This window comes from Protopterus annectens, chromosome 7.part0, assembly GCF_019279795.1.
Source record: "Protopterus annectens isolate FY-2018-M chromosome 7.part0, PAN1.0, whole genome shotgun sequence".
In the NCBI taxonomy this organism is placed as follows: domain Eukaryota; kingdom Metazoa; phylum Chordata; order Ceratodontiformes; family Protopteridae; genus Protopterus; species Protopterus annectens.
Window position 1 is genome coordinate 1,112,068,105 of NC_056739.1, and position 19,485 is coordinate 1,112,087,589.

General features: G+C 43.4%; 1 protein-coding gene across 1 annotated transcript in view; it reads right to left on the minus strand.

Annotated features, from left to right (window-relative positions):
- Positions 1-19,485, minus strand: part of UACA (uveal autoantigen with coiled-coil domains and ankyrin repeats) — an 845,278-nt gene that overhangs the window by 807,699 nt on the left and 18,094 nt on the right. Inside the window, exon 2 of the mRNA XM_044077695.1 lies at positions 381-511. Within this exon, the coding sequence (XP_043933630.1) occupies positions 381-511 (131 nt within the window). The remainder of the gene's footprint in view (positions 1-380; positions 512-19,485) is intronic.

Genomic DNA, 19,485 nt, shown 5'->3' on the forward strand with positions numbered 1-19,485 from the left:
CTAAATGTTTAGCAATAAGCTGCATGGTCTTGTACACTGACAATGAAGGCAAGCTTGTTTACATTATAACCTAATCACTGCCCTGTGATATTCAATTAGTTTCTAGTGATACACTGCAACTGCAATCAGTCCAGTAGAGAGGAACATAATTTGTAATCTTGTTTTAACTTATAGCGTAAAGAAAATTCAGAAAATAAGCAGTAATAAGACTGCAGTTCAAATCAGCCAATGTTTAACAGCTTAAAACCTTCTAAATAACACACAGCACTAAGAAAGCAAACGGTCTTTTTGGGGCTGCGTAGGAAAGAAAACACTGCCATCAGCCAAGCATGATAAATCAAATTAAAAGCAAAAAAAAAATAAGTTTATGTACTACTTACGCTGAGCGTCCCTCTACATCCAACTTGGTCGGATTCAGCCCTTTCTTAGAAAGGGACAAATTAACTTTTTCCACATCAGCCCTTTCTACTGCTTTCATCAGCCTGTCGTCATATTTATTCCAATCTGTATTCTGTTGAAAAATAAAATACACGAAGAAATGTAATGCAATCAATGTCTACAATATCAATTAATTGAGCGGACTGCGGAAAAAACTTTATGACTGGTACTACATTCAATGCAATACAAATAGCTTGTCAGCACTAACCAGTTGATAATAAAATTTGTCGTCCCAGTATGGAATGAAGATATGACACCAATGTAACTCTTTCAGCAATACTTTTTTTTATGAAAAACATGACCTCCACAGCTTAACATTTTTGCCATTCCTTTCACTAATCTCCAGTGAATCAGAAGGCAGTACTCAAAATTATCTGCAGTCCCTTAAAAAGGGCGCACAGAAAAAAAAAGTTCATCATGAAACACTGGCCAAATCAACTGCTTATGTAAAGGTTCAGTTCAAGTTCTCCTCCCCATACACTTTCTCTGCTACAGGTAGGGTTTGCCACCTTTTCAAATGGCCAAAGTGGGACATTTTCGGAACACGCATCAGATTTTACAGGCCGACACATACCATGGTCAGTTCGAAGGATAGACTTTACTTTTTTGCCTAAATAAAAGCTTATTCTTGTAGCAGTTTAGTTGCTTATTCTGTTTCTTGTAATATGTAGGTATTTTAGATAGAGAAATAATTATTTTATGCAACTATTACATAACATATGGGACATAATTATGTCCTACAATCTCAGGACATTTGCCATTTTTAATATTTTTTGTCAGGACACAACTGCCCAAGGAGGGACTGTCCCTCACAAAGTGGGACAGATGGTAACCCTAGCTACAGGTGTCAGAATGCCTTTCAGCCTCTGCCGGCTACCAGCTTGTGAAAAACTCACAAAAGAGCCTATAGCAAATGATAAAAATAGAAGCACCCAATGCTGTGTCAAGTTCCCATAGGAAATTGCTCATTTTCATACCAACCCAAAATAGTGTGGAAAAAAAATACTGTTATCAGTACAGACAAGAAAATAAAGGTGAAACTAACTAACTTTAAAGTACCGCAGTCCAAGACTCAGAGTTGCTTGCAGGAAAAAACTGACATAAGAATTTTGTTGGCCAATAACTTAAAACTTTACCAATCTATATACTGAGGTCACCTTGTACACCAACTTAAATATAAGCCAAGCCCAGTTTTGTAGTTGTAGGGTTTTCACAGCAATATTAGACTTTCCCTTTAGGCCCAAAAAACAAGTAATTAGAGGAGTCAGTGTGCTGGCACTAACAAGTTATTTGAGGTTGGAATGAATGTGCAGACAAGGGTAAATCGTTACTTGAAGGATAGTTCCCTCCAAACAGCTCACACCTGGAGACCAGGTGAATTTACAAACAGGCCATGTTCGAATGTGTGCCTGTGTGTGTGTGTCTGTGTGTGCGTGTGTGCATGTGTGTGTGTCTGTGTGTGTGTTGGGGGGGCTTTAAAGTTAGTTAGTTTCACCAAACCTGGTTGATTTCTTTGAAACAGTCACCAAGGCCATTGACGAGGGGAAGGTAGTCCACATAGCCTACCTGGACCTCGCAAAAGCCTTCGATACAATACCCCACTCGGGCATTATAGATAAGCTCACCAGCTTAAATATAGACCCCTATGTCACTAGATGGTTGCAAACTGGCTCAAGGACAGAACCCACATGATTAGAATTGCTGGAGCCAGGTCAGACTCCAAACCAGTTACAAGTGGTGTCCCACAAGGCTCAGTCCTGGGACCTCTCTTGTTCGGTATATATTTCTCGGAGGTACAGGCCAAGACGGAAGGACTGTGGCTGACCAAGTTTGCAGATGACTGCAAACTGGGCGCCATAATCGACTCTCCAGCCGACACAAGCATCCTCCAAAAGGGCCTCATAGAAACAGACAACTGGTGCCAGAGCCATGGCCTCAAGCTAAATGCCAAAAAGTGTATAGTCATCCCCTTTGGCAAAAACAAAGTGCCCACAAATTACCACTTTAGGTGGTAATCCATTAAGTACAGAAGAAGTAATTAGGAACCTGGGGACCCAAGTTGATAGCAATCTCTCATTTGACAACCACGTGGCTAAAGCAATCTCTCATTTGACAACCACGTGGCCAAAGTGGTTAGAAAAACATTTTATATAGCCCACCTAATCATGAAGAGATTCACATCTAGATCAGGGGAGGTCATCGTGCCTCTTTACTCATCCCTCATCAGGCCCATAATTGATGTACAATGCCCCTTTTGGGATGTACCTTACCAGACACCTGCCCAAAAGTACCTCACCAAGAGGATCAAAGGGCTCAAACAGATGTCATATGCTGCCCGGTTAAAGAAACTCCAGCTCTACTCAGTGGCATACCGCCTGTTCAGAGGCGATCTGTGCCTGACGTATAAAGCCATGTCCAACCCGGAATTAATGGACATGCTGCACCTCAGAAAATCCAAATCCCATCGAGCTACGCGCTTGAGAGACTTGAACCTTAGCACTGAAATAAATAGGACATGCTGGAGGGACAGATTCATAACCCAGAGGCTCCCTTCACTCTGGAATAAAATCCCAGTCCAGGTTAGGCAGAGTCCCTCATTGACTCTCTTCAAGAGGAATCTTGATGAGTGGATGGGAGATCGTAGGTTTACCCAGAGTATTACTTCTGTGTCACTGTTAGACAGAGGCACACTATACTAACCTCGAAAAAGGGCATAGCAAAATAAATTTAAAATGGGTGGCGAAAGCCAAACACATTCTGGCTAGGCTTATAAATGCCCTAGGGCAGATAGCCTAGTATGAACCTATGAAGAACTGCAGAAATTAAATTTCTTGTAATCCTTTTAAAACAAAGGCAGCAAAAATTGAGCAATTTCATTTACTGTACATTGTAAACAGGATATAGTTTTCATGTTAAAAAAGTGAATTGAGCTGCATTACTTTGGGAAATTTAACATTTAAGGGCTAGCTGTCTTAATTAGCTTACACTACAGCTTGCTTCTAACTTGCTCCTTGAATATGCAGGAATGTTAAGTAAACAAAATAATCCATTAGTGTTTGAAGCAGCCAAAGAAACTTGATCTTTTTTGATAACATACTTCATTTTTGCAGATTTCAACTTAAAAACAGAACAATTCACCTTCTCATTGTGTATCCCAATGGTTTACTTGCAGGCAGAAGTTACTGTTTTGTTGCTTATTTTCAGCTGTACTAGACAACTGGCTTACACACCTGAAGATGCAGCCCAATAATTATGTCACCAGTTACAGCCACATCAACAAATAAAAAAGAAAAAAAATGTCATGTCACCACTGTTAGCCTGACATGGACAGGAAAACAGTTTCCTAAAAATGCCAACAATGATTTTGTTTCTCAGTTCACTCAAAACAGCCCGCCAACCTGTGCTACACAGGAACATGCTGCTCAGAGAGTAAATTTCATTCTTGCAATTCAAACTACCTAAATACTGTAATTAAAGTTACTCAAATGTTCAGTACAGAGGTAGCGGATGTAATAGAATACAAAGAACTATAACTTGAAAGAAGACTTTAATATGCCAGTTCACTAAACACCTGATCTGCTTGCCCCTTCCAAGTACAGCAGACATGAGTAAACAACTTTTGTGGCTCTTTTCTCTGGACCTGGGTTTAAAAACTTGAGGGCAAGGTGGGGAGCAACAGTCCTCTTAAAACCCTTTAAAGTGAGAGAGCACTCCTCTAGCAGAACCATACCAAAAAGCAAACCTTTCAGAATAATCAGTCTGCGATAGACTTTTGTCAAAGGCCGAACAATTTTCACAATCAAAGTCAAAGTTCTGCAGGTTAGCATGCAACACAAATTGTATTCCTGTCCTGGAGTGGCATTTTAGATCTGCAATCCTATTTTTTTATCAGAAGGTTTCAACACTTTCACTCTGCAAAGCAAACTGCATACAAGCCTCAATCATCAATACCAGATTCACACACAAATGTGCCACGAGTCTAAAAAGCAATCAAAGCGCTCAACAACCAGGTAATACTGAGAAAGAGTCAAACTACATATGCAGAATTTACATCAATATTTTATATATATATATATATATATATATATATATATATATATATATATATATATATATATATATATATATATAAAAAACTGGTCACTAACCAACCTTGAAGAAAGTCTTTAAAACAGACAATGCAAATTTTACAAGCAAAACAAATCTGGACAAGGTGATTTAGTTGCCAGACATACAGAGAATTATGTGGACTGGTACAAATCAGTCACTTTGCTTGCACGGTTTGATACCGTTTCTATTACACTGAAAAACTCTCATTAGTAAACTCTGTCTCAGTTGATCTTCATTTTGAAGATATGCATACACTATAGTACTTTGAACGTTAGTTTCCAGACTGCAGACTTCTGAATACATATCATACAGAACTTCAGTGACACATGCAAATGAACAGCTGATGGGTAGGAAAACTGAAACATTTACAAATCAGTGCTAGATTACTAGTGTCTCAAAAATATGGAATTTGCATATACAACATGTACTCCATATTTTCTTTTGTAACCTAGCTAAATGTTAATGCATATAGAAATACCAATGCCATTTTGTAAGAGCACTAAATCAGATGGAGCTATGCAGAGTACAGGTCACAGACCTAGGTACTGTAAGGTACAAGCCAAAATAAGAGCACCTGGCAGATTTTAATACCTGCACCATGCACACCTCCTCATATCTTACTAATGTATAACACATAGAAAGAAGATAAACAGATGTGTGTTAAATGTTTTAATACAGCTGAAATCCGAAGCACTGGACCCAGCTGATTTTTGTTTCTTGCTGTAGCCACATACATAACATTTCTGCCTTGATAACATACTATAACAACTTACAAATACAGACCTATTGGAAAGACCAAGAAGCATACAACATATATTTTGTAGTTCAGCAATATCTTATTTGTTTTATGTTTCTTAATGCCACACCAACTGTAAAACATACATGGTGGGCACATCATAGCTGCACTTACGAAGGACAAACAATTTACTAAGGCATTGGATCTTAATCTACAGCATGTGATACGTACAGCTGCAGTTCAGCAATGTCCATCAACATTTCAGGAAATCCCATCCTGAATACTCACCACCACAGCTGCAATGCATGCAACCCTGGTGCAGCCTTATTATCTACACATCTATAGTGCATGTATGTGTATACACACACATGCCACACACACAGTGTGATAACATTTCCTGGTATTTACCTCCAATGCGCATACCTATATGGAGCACATCAGGAACCTGGCGCTTTTTCATAGCAAAGACTATTAAGGTGATCATCATCAGTATTACTACTACTAATGAATAAGGCTTAAAAAAACAAAGTATTCTGTTTTGCTAATAGAGATGTATAAAACATGCACAACAAATACATAAAATAAGTCTCTCTCTCAAAATAACCCCAAAAACAAACCAGCTGTACCATTTAAGTGTGCACATTCCTTGGGATCCTGTGTCACAACCAGGAAAAAGTACAGTTGTGTACACTTACCATAAATGTAGATGTTAGAGTGTATTCACTGTTGCAGTCATCACATCTGGGTTATCCTTGACAGGGTAGCCCTCAGCCGGCCCGAATACCAAAGGCTTAGTATTTCTGCGTCGGTTGCTGTCGCTTCAGGACTGATGTCAGGTCGTCAGTAGTATAAAGTACGGCAGCCGACGCCATTACATCAGTTTTTCTTGCCCTAGCCTGTCAGGAAGCCAGGTTCTGGTGGAAGAACCCCACCAGTAGAAAGTAAATACCAAAAAGTCCCTTGTAAGGAAAGGGAAGAAAGAAGAGGGGGCTGGAGGGAGGGGAACCAGGACTGCAAAAGTGAATACAATCGAACATCTACATTTATGGAAAGTGTACATAACTGTACTACGTTCTTCGTGTTTCACTGTTGCAGTTATCACATTTGGGTTGATTCCCAAAGCTGAGGAAAAGGGTGGGGGCAGTCAAGGAAACTAGGGGCTGACTAGGATGCCATGCAAGACTGCAGAGGCAAACCCTGCCCTGGATTTGGAGAAGACAGGCAGGTGATAATGTTTGGTGAAGGTGTGAACAGATGTCCAGTTGGCAGCCTCCAGGATGTCCCTGGTGGGGACTCCTCTGAGGAAAGCTGCAGAGGTGGAGGCTGCTCTAGTGAAGTGAGTCCTGACCCCCTTGGGGGTGAGGTTTTCCATGTTGTTTGTAGCAGAAATGGATGCAGTGTGCTATCCATATGGAGTTGGTTTGTTTGGAGATGGTGTTGCCCTCTGCCCCTGCAGCAAAGCTAACCAGCAATTGATCAGACTTTCTGAAAAATTTTGTCCTGTCTAGAGAGAATCTGAGCTGTCTGTGCACATCTAAAAAGAGTGCAGGATCCTTTCCCCCTTGTTCTGTGGGTTAGGGAAAAAGGTGGGCAAATGAATGGATTGGTTGAAAGCCACACTGGACACTACCTTGGGCATGAAGTATGGGTTAATCCCGAGGGATACCCTGTCAGCATGGAAGATGAAGGGTTCCACAGCCATGAGTGCTTGCAGCTCAGAGACCCTTCTGGCTGAAGTGATGGCCAGAAGGAAAGCTTTCTTCCAGGAGAGACATTTTAGCTCTGCTGAAGAGGAAGGTTCGAAGGGGGAGGGGGTGAGCTTTTCCAACACAAAGTTAACGTCCCAAGCTGGGGTTGGTGCTCTTCTTGGTGGCCTCAAGTTGCTAGCCCCTCTTAGGAACTGTTTGATCAGAGGGTGTGAGAAAAGGGGCTGCTCAGTGGGAAAATGAGCAGAGATAGCAGAGGCTTGAATTTTAATAGAGGAAAAGGAGAGTCCACTATGTAGCAGGTCAGCTACGTAATCCAGGATGAGCGAGAGGGAGGGAGGGCTGTGCCATATTGGCTCCCTTAGCCTGAATCCAGGTGCAGAACCTTTTCCATTTGTCAGCATAAGACTTCCTAGTGCTAGGGCATCTGGCCTCAAGTACAACATCTTGAACCTGTTTGCTGAGGTTAGCAGATTGATCAGGGGTTAGGGAATAAGCCAAGCTGCCAAACTGAGTGTCTGCAATTGGGGATGTATGAATCCCCTTCCCTCTGGGTCAAGAGGTTTGGAATCTGAGGGAGATGTGAAGGTGGAAGAGGGGACAGGCTGCGCAGCAAGGGGTACCAGTGCTAGCGAGGCCAGTCTTGAGCTATAAGAATTGCTCTTGGTTTTTCCTCCTTTATTTAAAGCAGTACCCTGGGAATGAGAGGTAGTGGAGGAAAAACATAGACCGATAGACTGACCCAGGGGAAGGACAGGGCATACACTTTCCAAGCCCTGCAGTGATGCTCCTTGGTGCAAAACTTGCTGAGCTGATGGTTGGTGTGGGAGGCAAAGAGGTAGACCCTCCGGGTGCCCCATTTCTGAGTTATTAGGGCAAAGGTTCTTCTGTTGAGCTGCCACTCATGTGGGTCCAGAAGATTTCTGCTTAACTGGCCTGCCAGAGAGTTGAGAGAACCCGGGAGGAATTGTGCTAACAAGTGGAGTTACACGGCAGAGGCTGTGTGCCAAAGGGTCATGGCTAGCATGCATAGAGGGTAGGACTAAGTCCCTCCCTGCTTGTTGATATAGCACATCACAATTGTGTTGTCTGTTTTGATCCGGATAGCCCCTGGGGAGAGAAGGGGCTTGAAAGCTATCAAAGCTTGCTGGACAGCTATCATCTCTTTTTGGTTGATGTGCAGATGGATTTGTGGGCTCCATTGGCCCTGTATGCACCTGCCGTACAGGTGTGCACCCCAGGCACAATCTGATGCACCTGTGGTGAGGGTCTGGGTGGCGTGGGGTGATGAGAAAGGTACTTCTTTGTTGAGAGAGCATGTTGTTGCCCACCAAAGAAAATCTTTTCTGAGGCAAGGTATTATAGGTATAAGAGACTCCAAGTCTTGACAGTGTTGACACCAAATGCTTTTTAGGTACCATTGAAGTTTCCTCATATGCAGCCTGGCATATGGAAGGAGTATGTAAATGATACCAGATGCAGAGACCAATCCAACGGAACAAACCACAGCTCGGACGACAGGAAAAAAGTTGATTTATTTAATAAACAGGCTTGAAAAAAGCTCCAACAACGATAAAACTCCACTGAAATTACTATAACTCTGGTTAAGCGCTTTCATCTGCAATACAACAGACTTCCTCAGAACTGAGAACTCAGTTCTGAGGAAGTCTGTTGTATTGCAGATGAAAGCGCTTAACCAGAGTTATAGTCATTTCAGTGGAGTTTTATCATTGTTGGAGCTTTTTTCAAGCCTGTTTATTAAATAAATCAACTTTTTTCCTGTCGTCCGAGCTGTGGTTTGTTCCGTTGGATTGGTCTCTGCATCTGGTATCATTTACATTGTCGTTTTCATTGCTGAAGTATATGGAAGGAGTAGAATGCAAGATGCCATGAACTTCAGAGCTTGCAGGATTTTCCTTGCAGATAGTTGGGGTCTGGTGGCTAAGTTGAGAGAAGTAGGCTGCCAGGAAGGTTTGCTTTTCTGGTGTAAGGAATGCCATCTGGGATGCTGTGCCCAGGCTTGCTCCCAGGAATACAATCCTTTTTGGGTGGGTACTAGTTTGGATTTCTTTTCGTTGCTTGTGTACCCCAGGGAGGTTAGTATGGACTTTACAAAGGCCAGGTGCTTGAGCAGCTTTTCCTGGTTGTCTGCCTGAATTAGGCAGTCGTCTAAGTATGGGTAAATCTGGATAGTCCTTTGTCTGCAACAGGCAATGGCCAGAGCCAGACCTTTTGTGAAAACTCTGGGAGCAGTAGATAAGCCAAAGGGAAGTGCAGAGAACTGAAAGTGCTGAGATCCTGCTCTGAAACGGAGTGATTTCCTGCATGACTCCCTGATAGGAATGTGGAGGTAGGCAGATAACCCAAATGTATTGACTGCAACAGTGAAACATGAAGAACATCCCAGTGGTCGTTAGTAATGGTGGCCCAGGTGTTTGCATGAAAGGACAGTTTTCCTCCTAGGGGTAAGTGGAGGTGGGCAGAGGGAGGGGGTGGGGGAGGAGAGTCATTGCAAGTTCTTACCATAAATGGGTGGCTTAGAACTCCCTGGTTTTGAAGTGGAAGTAGTCCACTGCTTAGTTATCTGCATACCCTGTGGCTGCTGTCTGTGAGGTCTGGTTCCCTGGGGTCTGGGCAGAACTGACCTAGTGGGAGCAGGAAAGGACCAGTGCTTAGAGGGACAATGCCTGCTGAACCTGGGTGACTGGACCTGTAAGAAATCCTTAACTGTCTGCATAGATTTTGCTTTTTCTTCAATCTTTTTTAAGACCTCTTCTGCCTTAGTGCCAAATAAGTTGTTTTTGTGCAAGGGGGCATCCAACAATTTAGATTTAACATGATCTGGCAAGGGCTGTTCCTTAAGCCATGCATGCCTTCTAAGGACAGAACCGATGACTGCTGCCCTGCAAGACACTTCTAGGGCATCAAAACCACAGTGCAAGGTGCGTTTAGTTACTTGACTTGCTTGCAGAATACATTAACTGTTGTAACTACTTAGATTCTGCACAATCAGGAAAGGAAGACATTTTTTGTTTGAGGAGTTCCAGGGTATGTTGCTGAAATTTTAGCATATGGAACTGACAATTTAGTGCTCCGATAGCAAGATGAGCTGAGATGTATACTTTTTTACACCATCTGTCCAGTGCTCGGGAATCCCTATCTGAGGGGGTAGGATTCTTAGCAGAAGTTGCTTTAATTCCTTTAGGCTCTTGAGAAATTACCTCAGGGTCAGCAAAAGAAGTTTGTGCGAGTCAGGGACTCTGTAATACCGGTCTGATTTTCTGGGTGCGGGAGGGAGGGTGTCAGGAGTCAAGCTGGAGTCCAGAAAAACATCCTCCACAACATCCAGGACTGGGGGGATGGCCAGGGGTCTGTGCTGTGGAAGATCTAAGAATTCCCAGAGTCTCTTTTAGACTGAGGGTAGTCCTGACATTCCCACTGGAAATGTTTCCTTAAGGTGTGAAGGGTTTCCTCAAAGGAAAAATCCTCTGGGGGAGAGGCTGAAGGAATGGAATCCTCTGCAACAGAATCCTCATAAGCAGAGAGGGGTTGCATGTCTTCATACTCAGATGCATCAGAGTCATCGGACTCCTGTTTAGACAAAAACTACAGGGGACAGATCTCTTCCTTTTGGAAGGGGTAGCTCGGCTTCCCCTGATCAGCATGATAAGGTCTTCCACCATTTTGGACTGGGGCAGCAAGGAAGCAGGTGCCTGAGATTGGGTTGTCAGTTTCTTGCGTGTGGTTCGTAACATGGGCCTAAAAAATGCTGTAGTTTACGAAAGAACGGTAGTTGCAAAAGAAGTCGGTTTGTGTGGAGAATCGGTAGTGTGAAGGACTGGGTCTAGATTATACGATCGACAGTTGAAAACATCTAACACCATATGGCTGATGTCTTCAAATATCAAACTTTAAAAAAAAAAAGAAAGAAAAAAAGTATTCCAACTGGTTTAAGCACCCCACACCCCCACTACTTAAATATACCAACTCCGAGACCGCACTACACTGCAGTAAACTGAAATCTCCTCTTATGGAGATTTCAGTTTACACGTTCGATGTTGTGGGCTTTCACTATTCTCGTGTCGACAATATCCGCTTCAACAGTCGGCTTTCGAGAATATAATATAGACCCCAAAGGACTTCCTCGGAAGCCAGTGCCTGCTCAGCGGCTCCAGACCCACCCAAGGTAGAGATAACCGCAGGATCCTTAGTCAAAGAAGAGTTTTGCGAAAGGGTCTCTGTAGTAGCCTGCGAATCCACACAAGCAGGCATCAGGGGCTGCGGAAGCGCATCACTGAGGACCAGAGAACTGACTACTAGCTTAACGGGATGATCGTTGGTAGGTTTGGACCTGTGCGGTTTGTCTCTGCTATCTTTACGTTTTTTCAGAAGATCTGCTGTTGGATGGCTTACCAAAGCCATACTGGAATTCGAGGACTGTAAGCAAAAATATCTAGCTGCACTAAGGGCCTGACAACGTATAGTTCTGGCATTGAACAAAGCACAGAAGCGACAGTAGAAGACGTCGTGCTCCGGGCCTAAGCAAGTGACGTAGTAAGAATGAAAGTCTCGGTGTGGTATTTGCTTTCCAGATGCGAGGCAATTGTTAACTTTTTCTGACATTGGTTAGTGCAAGAAAAGAGGATCCCCAACGGGGTACTTAACTTTAGAAGACTTCAGCTTCAATTCGGAAGATGAAACTCGGGTAGCGGCTGACCATCACTCATGCAAATTGCTTCTGCTTCGGGCTCCATGGCAAGAAAGACTTATGTAATGGCGTCAGCTGCCTTACTTTATATTACTGATGACCTGACGTCAGTCCTAAAGCGACAGCAACCAACTCAGAAATACTAAGCCTCTAGTATTTGAGCCACCCAAGGGCTACCCTGGCAGGAATAACCCAAATGCGATGACTGCAAGAGTGAAACACAAACATCATCCAGCAGGTATGCACAGTGCACACACTGATGTGTATAACTCATTACATCCCTGACTTCATACATTACTCTGTACGGTCTCAAAAAACTGAAATCCCTAATCCTGAGAGTCCAAAACCGTGTGGTCTAGTCTTGAAATACATTTGTTAAATTATAAAATTAGACAGCCACATACTTCAGTTATTAGGACTGAATTACTTTTTTTAGTGATTTCTAGATCAACTGAACATCAAATTTTTAGGTGGTTCTGAGACCAAGATTTAATTGCTTGTTTTAGCAGCATGACTTATCTTGACAATTTGGCAGTGTAGTGAAGGTTGGCAGACATTTGTTTTTTTAATGCAATGATGTTCACCTCTTGAGGGTGGTGTGTGCCAGAGAGAAATGTACAGGTTGTGTCAAAAGTGGATTGAATGGTATTAAAAGTTTTGATATAGATGTCCAAGGCAAATGAGAGAGCAAATGCACGCTGAGGGAGGAGGATACCCATGCAGATTGCTGATCTGGTGGAGTGGGAGAGAAAGGGGGACTGTCACCTTTTTGCGTGTGCTGTCTATATGTATATTAGGATAGAGAGGGGGGTCTAAGCAAAGGCCTACGTATTTTAAAGGATTTTTTTAATTTACTGTTAGTGATCACCAACAATGAGGAAAGTGTAGGTTTATAGATTAATACTAGGTTACTGATATAGTGGACCACTTGCAGCCTAGCCATAGATCCAAAATCAGAAGTACCTATTATCAACATGAATAATTACTACCTAGTTATGACCACTTTCATTGAAAGCTTGAGGGACTAGGCTCATGTGTATTTGCAATTGACCATCGACTTATCTAGGTTACCCTTAAAGTGATTTGCTGATGTTTCTATATTCACCAAGACATTCGATGAATCAAATGCCACAATGTACTTTCCAGCTCGTCTTTCCTTTCTTTTTTGGTCATTTTTTTTTTGTACTAATACAAATCTTTGTAAACTTTTTATTTTTTTTTTGGGCTGTGAATTATCTTTTCCAGTTGTGGCATTATCATAAGGTAAATGAGCTACATCCACAGACTTCAATGGGGCACCTTTGAGCATATATCATGGTAGTTCCATTAAAATCTATGGTTGCAACAGAAGCTTTGCCTGTACCTACATCACTGAGGTTAAACTTGCTTATTTTTCCTTAGTGACACCAATGCAAGTAAAATGCAAAGTTTATAGTCAATTTTAACTACAAATATGACTAAAATGGTTCCTGATAGAGGAAAAATGCAATTTGGGAGTTTATACACTGCATGCTGTAGTGCAAAGATAGGTTTCAAAACATCAGCAAATAACTTTAAAGAGGGACAAGGAGCTACACTGATTTATATCCAGGCTTCTGTTTTGTATCAAAAAGCATAGGTTTTGTTTTTGAGTAATTTGGATACATGGTAGTTCTTCTCAACCCACTGAATAAGGCAGTGGAAGTCTGACTGAAGCTCCTGTCGTAATGAAGTGACAGCACAGTTTGACCTGTTGAGAACCATGTCATCTGCATATAATAGAAGAGGGAGGTACAGTAGAAGTTTGTTGATATAGCTGGTCAACAACACCGGGGGTGAGAACTGAGCCTAGACAAATTCCTTTAAGTAGAAGGGAAGTGTTGGAGAATAAGGAGTTATGGTTCACCATAAAGTGGCAATTTGAGAAAGAGCTACTGAACCAAGGAATGTCATCAAGGTTGCTGCTTCGATTTGACAGATGATGTAAAAGGGTGGTGCAGTTAAAGTAAAAACACAGCACCACTTAAGAGCATGATTCACAGCAATACGAATATTAATTTTATGAGACCAGGGGGCAGTGGAGGTGCTTCTACTGGCCTTAAAGCCATGCTGTTTGGGAGACAAGAGGATATTTGCTGATTCTCCCACTGCCAGAGAGACCCACCCCCAAAGATGAATGTTTCATCTCTGCCTTACTGTATAAACTCACTGCTGAAAGATTTTCTTGCTGTTTGGTTTGTGTTGTAGATGACAGGGTAGTACAGCAGGAGTGGCACCGTAGTACCGCAGAGAGAATATTATGTCCTCGTTTGTGTTGTAGATGACAGGGTAGTACAGCAGGAGTGGCACCGTAGTACCGCAGAGAGAATATTATGTCCTCACCTCACTGTTGTGTGCTCTTGGAGTTGGTATACATGCAAGTAGCAATTGTAATGGCAATGTATTTTAATTTAATTGTAATTTAACTGGCAATTAAAACCATGTTAACAGCTGTTACCATACACCACAAGATGTTTTAAGCATAGTGATGCGGGAACTATGGGAGATCAAATGAGCCGGATCAGCACATTTTGTAAAATGACGGCATCTGTCTGAATGCATATGTGTCTTGCAGGATACTCTCTTCATTTTGCAACCACAGAAAGTGAGCAATTAAGAGGGCTTCACCTGTCTCTTTGTGGTATTCAATGCGACTGCCAAACACAAATTAGCTCAGAAGAGACTCACTCCATAAACCAGACTGTGAAGCACTATAGCAGTTAGGAGCCAGTAACCACCTTCATCCCTTGCAGCTTCTGGTTCACTGCAACTATGAATGTGCATTTGGTTAAAAACCTATAAGCTGCGGTAGCACCAAATGAAATGGCTCAAAATTGATAATGGCTGGCTTTCACCCAAAACAGTGAAGACCACCTGGATCCTTTGGCAATTTTCATCTAATGGTATTAGCTAGAAGGTTCAAAAAGCTTTGCTAGCATCTTTCAGACAGAACATGAAGGATGGACCACACCATGACCAAATGAAAGTGCTCTTTCAGGATAAATGCATTTAGGCTGCTCAGACAAAGTATAAGCCTGAGGTCTTGTTTTTTGTAGGGTTAAGGAGACCACACAGGAAAAACTTAGAAGTTATGTACCTACCATAACGTTCCATGTTAGTTGTCTTCTCTCACCTTCTTTCTTGCTGGATGGGTTCGGAGCCAATCCTCGGCTCAGACTCGGCACTTGCTAAGCTCGAGAGATAATTTTACCAGCTAGAGGCAACCCTATATCCCATGATGCAAGGCGGAGACTACCCAGATCTCGTTTGGTAGCTAAAGAAATAGTAATATTTTCTTCCAATTGAAGAGGAGGAAGAAAAGTAACAATACTAAATAACATCATAATCCTCTAGAAAGGATCAACCTAATCTAGTGACACTAGAAGCTGAACAGCTAGAAAAGGGAATAACCTCTTAATAGAAGATGCATAATCTTCCCGGTCTGACCAGGCTAGGGGGATGGAGGGCGGGACGCAAGAAAGAAGGCGAGAGAAGACAACTAACATGGAACGTTATGGTAGGTACATAACTTCTAAATGTTAAGTTGTCAATCTCATCTTCATTCTTGCTGGATGGGACCGTGTCCCTAGCACCTCTATCCTGGGTGGCTCAATGGAACAGACTCTTGAGAACGGTGGAACCAAAATTCGCTCGGTCTCTGGAGGCCAAGTCTAATTGTAATGTGAAACAAAGGTATGAGGAGAGGCCCATGTGGCTGCTGCACAAATAGTGTCTATTGGAAGTCTAGCTTGAAAAGCTGTCGATGTAGCTAGAGCTCTGGTAGAATGGGCTTTTGGCTTAGAAATCAACTCTTTGCCTCTGAGCTGATAAATGTAATTGATCACAGAAGACAGCCATCTAGATAAAGTTACCTTGGAAACTGGAAGGCCTTTCCTGTTCTCTGCATAGGATAGAAACAGTTGATCAGATTTCCTACAATGTTTAGTTTTGTCCAGATAATATCTGAGCTGGCGGTGAACATCAAGACAATGTAACTTTTGTTCCGCTCTAGCAGAATAATTCGGGAAAAACACTGGAAGATCAATGGATTGATTTAGGTTAGTCTGCGATGCCACTTTTGGTAAGAAAGACGGATTAGTTCTTAGAGATACCCTATCTTTGTGGAATATTAAATAGGGAGGACGAATGCAGAGAGCATGAAGCTCAGATACTCTCCTGGCAGAAGTAATGGCGACTAGAAAAAGTGTCTTCCAAGAAAGAAATTTCAAAGAACAGGCAGCTGCAAGTTCAAAAGGGGGAAGAATCAAGGATGTTAAAATTAAATTTAGATCCCACTGTGCAGGGAGGTCTCTAATCGGAGGTTTAAGTAAAAAGATACCTCGAAGGAATGCCTTGCAAAGTTTATGTGACATAATGTTCTGGTCCAAAAGGCCTATATGAAAATTTGAAATGGCTGCCAGTTGAACTTTCACTGTGGAAGAAGAGGATCCTGAATGAAAAATCTCAGCTAGGAAGTCCAATACCGAATTAATTAGAGCAGTATAGGGGTCTATGTTCCTAGCTTTTGCCCAGAAAGAGAAACGTTGCCATTTACTAGTGTAAATCTTTCTGGTAAAATATTTTAGGGAAGCTACTATGATATCCCGGACAGGATTAGAAATCATAGGAAGCCTGGCTAAGGATGGAAGTGGAGCAACCAAGCAGTTAGGTTGAGAGAAGGTATGGATTGGTGCATTTGACCCGACTGGTGGGTCAAAAGATCTGGAACCGGGTCCAGATGCCATGGCTGTACTAAGAGATAATGATGTAGGAACGGAAACCATATCTGTCGAGGCCAATAAGGGGCAATGAGAATCAACTTGGCTCTCAAAGCGGTTGCTTTCTGAATTAGCTGAGGTATCAGCGGAAAGGGGGGGGAAAGCATAAAGAAGCCCCCGGAGCCAATCTTGGGTTAGAGAGTCTCTGGGGGGATGGCCTGGAAGGGGGAAGAGAGAGAAGAAGTCTGGGCATTTGCTGTTTTGAGGTGTAGAGAAAAGGTCGCAGCAAGGAAGGCCCCACTTCTGAAAAATCTCTTCCGTCACTGATTGTTTGAGACACCACTCGTGAGGCATGAGAATAGCTCTGCTCAATCTGTCCGCTATGATGTTGGATTTCCCAGGGATATGTGTTGCTATCAGAAACCGCTGAGAAGAGATTGCCCATTGCCAAAGTCTGAGAGCCTCTCGACACAGTGGATAGGACTTGGTTCCGCCCTGTTTGTTGATATACCACACTACGGACATATTGTCCGTTTGGATTGCAATAGTTCCCAGGGGAAGAGAGTCGTTGAGGGCTTGCAACGTTAAAAGCACCGCTCTCATCTCCAGGACATTTATGTGCAGATGGTACTCGAAAGGTTGCCAAGTGCCATGGACCATTCTGCCCTGATAATGCCCCCCCACCCGATCAGGGAGGCATCCGTGGCAACCGGGGCAAGAGGAACAAAAGGTCTGCCCTGATGGACTTGAGGGAACGATATCCACCAGGTCAGATGCCTTTTGCAAGTTGGAGTTACTATGATCTTGTGACGCATGGGAAGTTGTTGGAAAGACCATTGGGCGAATAGCATCCATTGTAGAAGACGCATGTAAAAGCGGGCAAGGGGAAGAAGTGTTATGGCGGCCGCCATAACACCCAATACCTTCAGAGCAAATCTGGCCTGAATTTTGTTGCTGAGAAGAATCACCTGGACGTGTCTTGGAATGTCCAAGATCCTTTGGTCTGTTAACTTTGCTGAAAGTTGTACGGTGTCCAATTTTACGCCTATAAAAGTAATAGATTGACAAGGCGACAAAGCAGATTTTTCGAAATTTATAGAAATTCCTAGCCCTCTGCAAATGTGAATGGTGTAATCTCTGGCTTGGAGAAGTTGATGCCTGGTGGTGGCAGTGAGGAGCCAGTCGTCTAGATATGGAAACACCTGGAATCCTCGACTTCTCAGGTGAGCCGTAACCACTGCCATACATTTGGTGAACACTCTGGGGGATGTAGCGAGTCCAAAGGGCAGGGCTCTGAATTGGAAGTGACTGGTCCCCAGCCGAAAGCGGAGAAATCTTCTGGAGCGTCTGTGAATTTTTATGTGATAGTACGCATCCTGAAGATCTATCGAGCACATCCAATTGTCCTTGCCCAGAAAGGGTAGAATGGACTGAAGCGTGACCATCCAGAATCTTGATTTCTTTACAAACTTGTTTAGTTTGCTCAGATCTAATATTGGTCTCCAGTCCCCTGTCTTTTTTGGAACTAAAAAGAACCTGGAGTAGATTCCGGATCCTATTTGGTCCGCTGGGACTGGCTGGATGGCTCTTTTTACTAGCAGTTTTGATATTTCTAGTACTGCTAGTTCCCTTAGACTGGGTGGAACGTCTGGAAGGGTTCCCTTTTGCTGAATTGGGGTTTGAATAAAGGGAATTTTGTAACCCTCGGATGTAATCGACTGTACCCATTTGTCTTGAGAAAGGGAAAGCCAGGCTATTGGGTACAGCGATAATTTTCCCCTGACTGCCTCCGAAGGCGGACAATCGGGCAACATCTCAGGGATGCTGGAAGGGTTTGTCAGAAAGAGGCTCTCTGCTACCCTGATTCTGCGGACCCCCTCTGCCCCTAGGGCGGCGTCTATTATTGTTACCCCCTCTGCCTCTGGTGGGTAAACTGACTTTGTGCGTCAGGTGTGACTCCTTGAGATTTGCGGAACCACATTTTCCCTCCCCTCTGTCCTTTGGGGTAAGGTCTTGAAAAGGTGGAGAAACGGACTCCTACGGCAGAAAGAGTATAGCCATATTGTTCGCATCTAGTCAAAGTGTCTTTCACTTGAGGTCCGAACAAGGTCGAACCATCAAAAGGGGAGTTTGTGAAGGACGCCTTGAAGGGGTCTGCAAAATTACAAAGCCGCATCCAGGACTGACGCCTTAAAGCCACTCCTGTGCCTGCGGCCCTACTCGCTCCATCGGCTGCATAAGAAATGAGCCGCATGGAGGAGTTAACAATGGAGTTAAGGATTCCTAGCTGTGAGCTAATCTTATCCTGAGACCCAGCAGCTGACGGATCCTGTAAAACTTCTCCCAACTCTTTAAGAACATCTCTTTGAAGGCGGGTGAAGTGGCACAAGTAGTTCAGCGATCTCATGGCAAAAGTTGCTGAAGAAAAAATTTGCTTGCCGTACCTGTCCATAATCCTAGAATCCTTGTTAGGAGGATGGACAGGTACTGAAGGATCAGCTAGTTCCTTCTTGGTGGCAGCAGCCACCACCATGGCATCAATTGGGACACCCTTTGTTAAATATTGTCTCTCTGGTGGGGCCGTAATGAATTTTGAAGGCCTTCCAGGGATAGGTTCCACCGAATCCGGAGCCATCCACGCCTTCCGAGCCACTACCTCCATAAGAGGGTCGAAAGGCGGAGACACCCAGGAGGTGGAGGGTCGAGATCCGAACACCTCCAGGTACACTGACTCGTCCTCGGAAGGATTAAGGGAGGGCCAGTTCCCCCTCTGCTTAAGGAGTTCAAGGATGTCTGAGAATGAGACATCCTCAGAGGAGGACCTTGGGGATCCCTCCGACTCATCTAGGTCAGTATCAGATGTAGTAGACTCAGGGGAGTCTAGATGTTTCCTCTTACGCGGGGGTTCACCTGACGTATCAGGAGAAGCCTCAGAAGAGGAAGATATTCCCAATGGGGAAACCTGAGGCGTTGGATCTCTGGGTCTGGGAGCAAGAAAGTGGGAAGAGACGTCAGCAGGCACTGTAGTGGGAGGAGCTAATGGAACTGTCC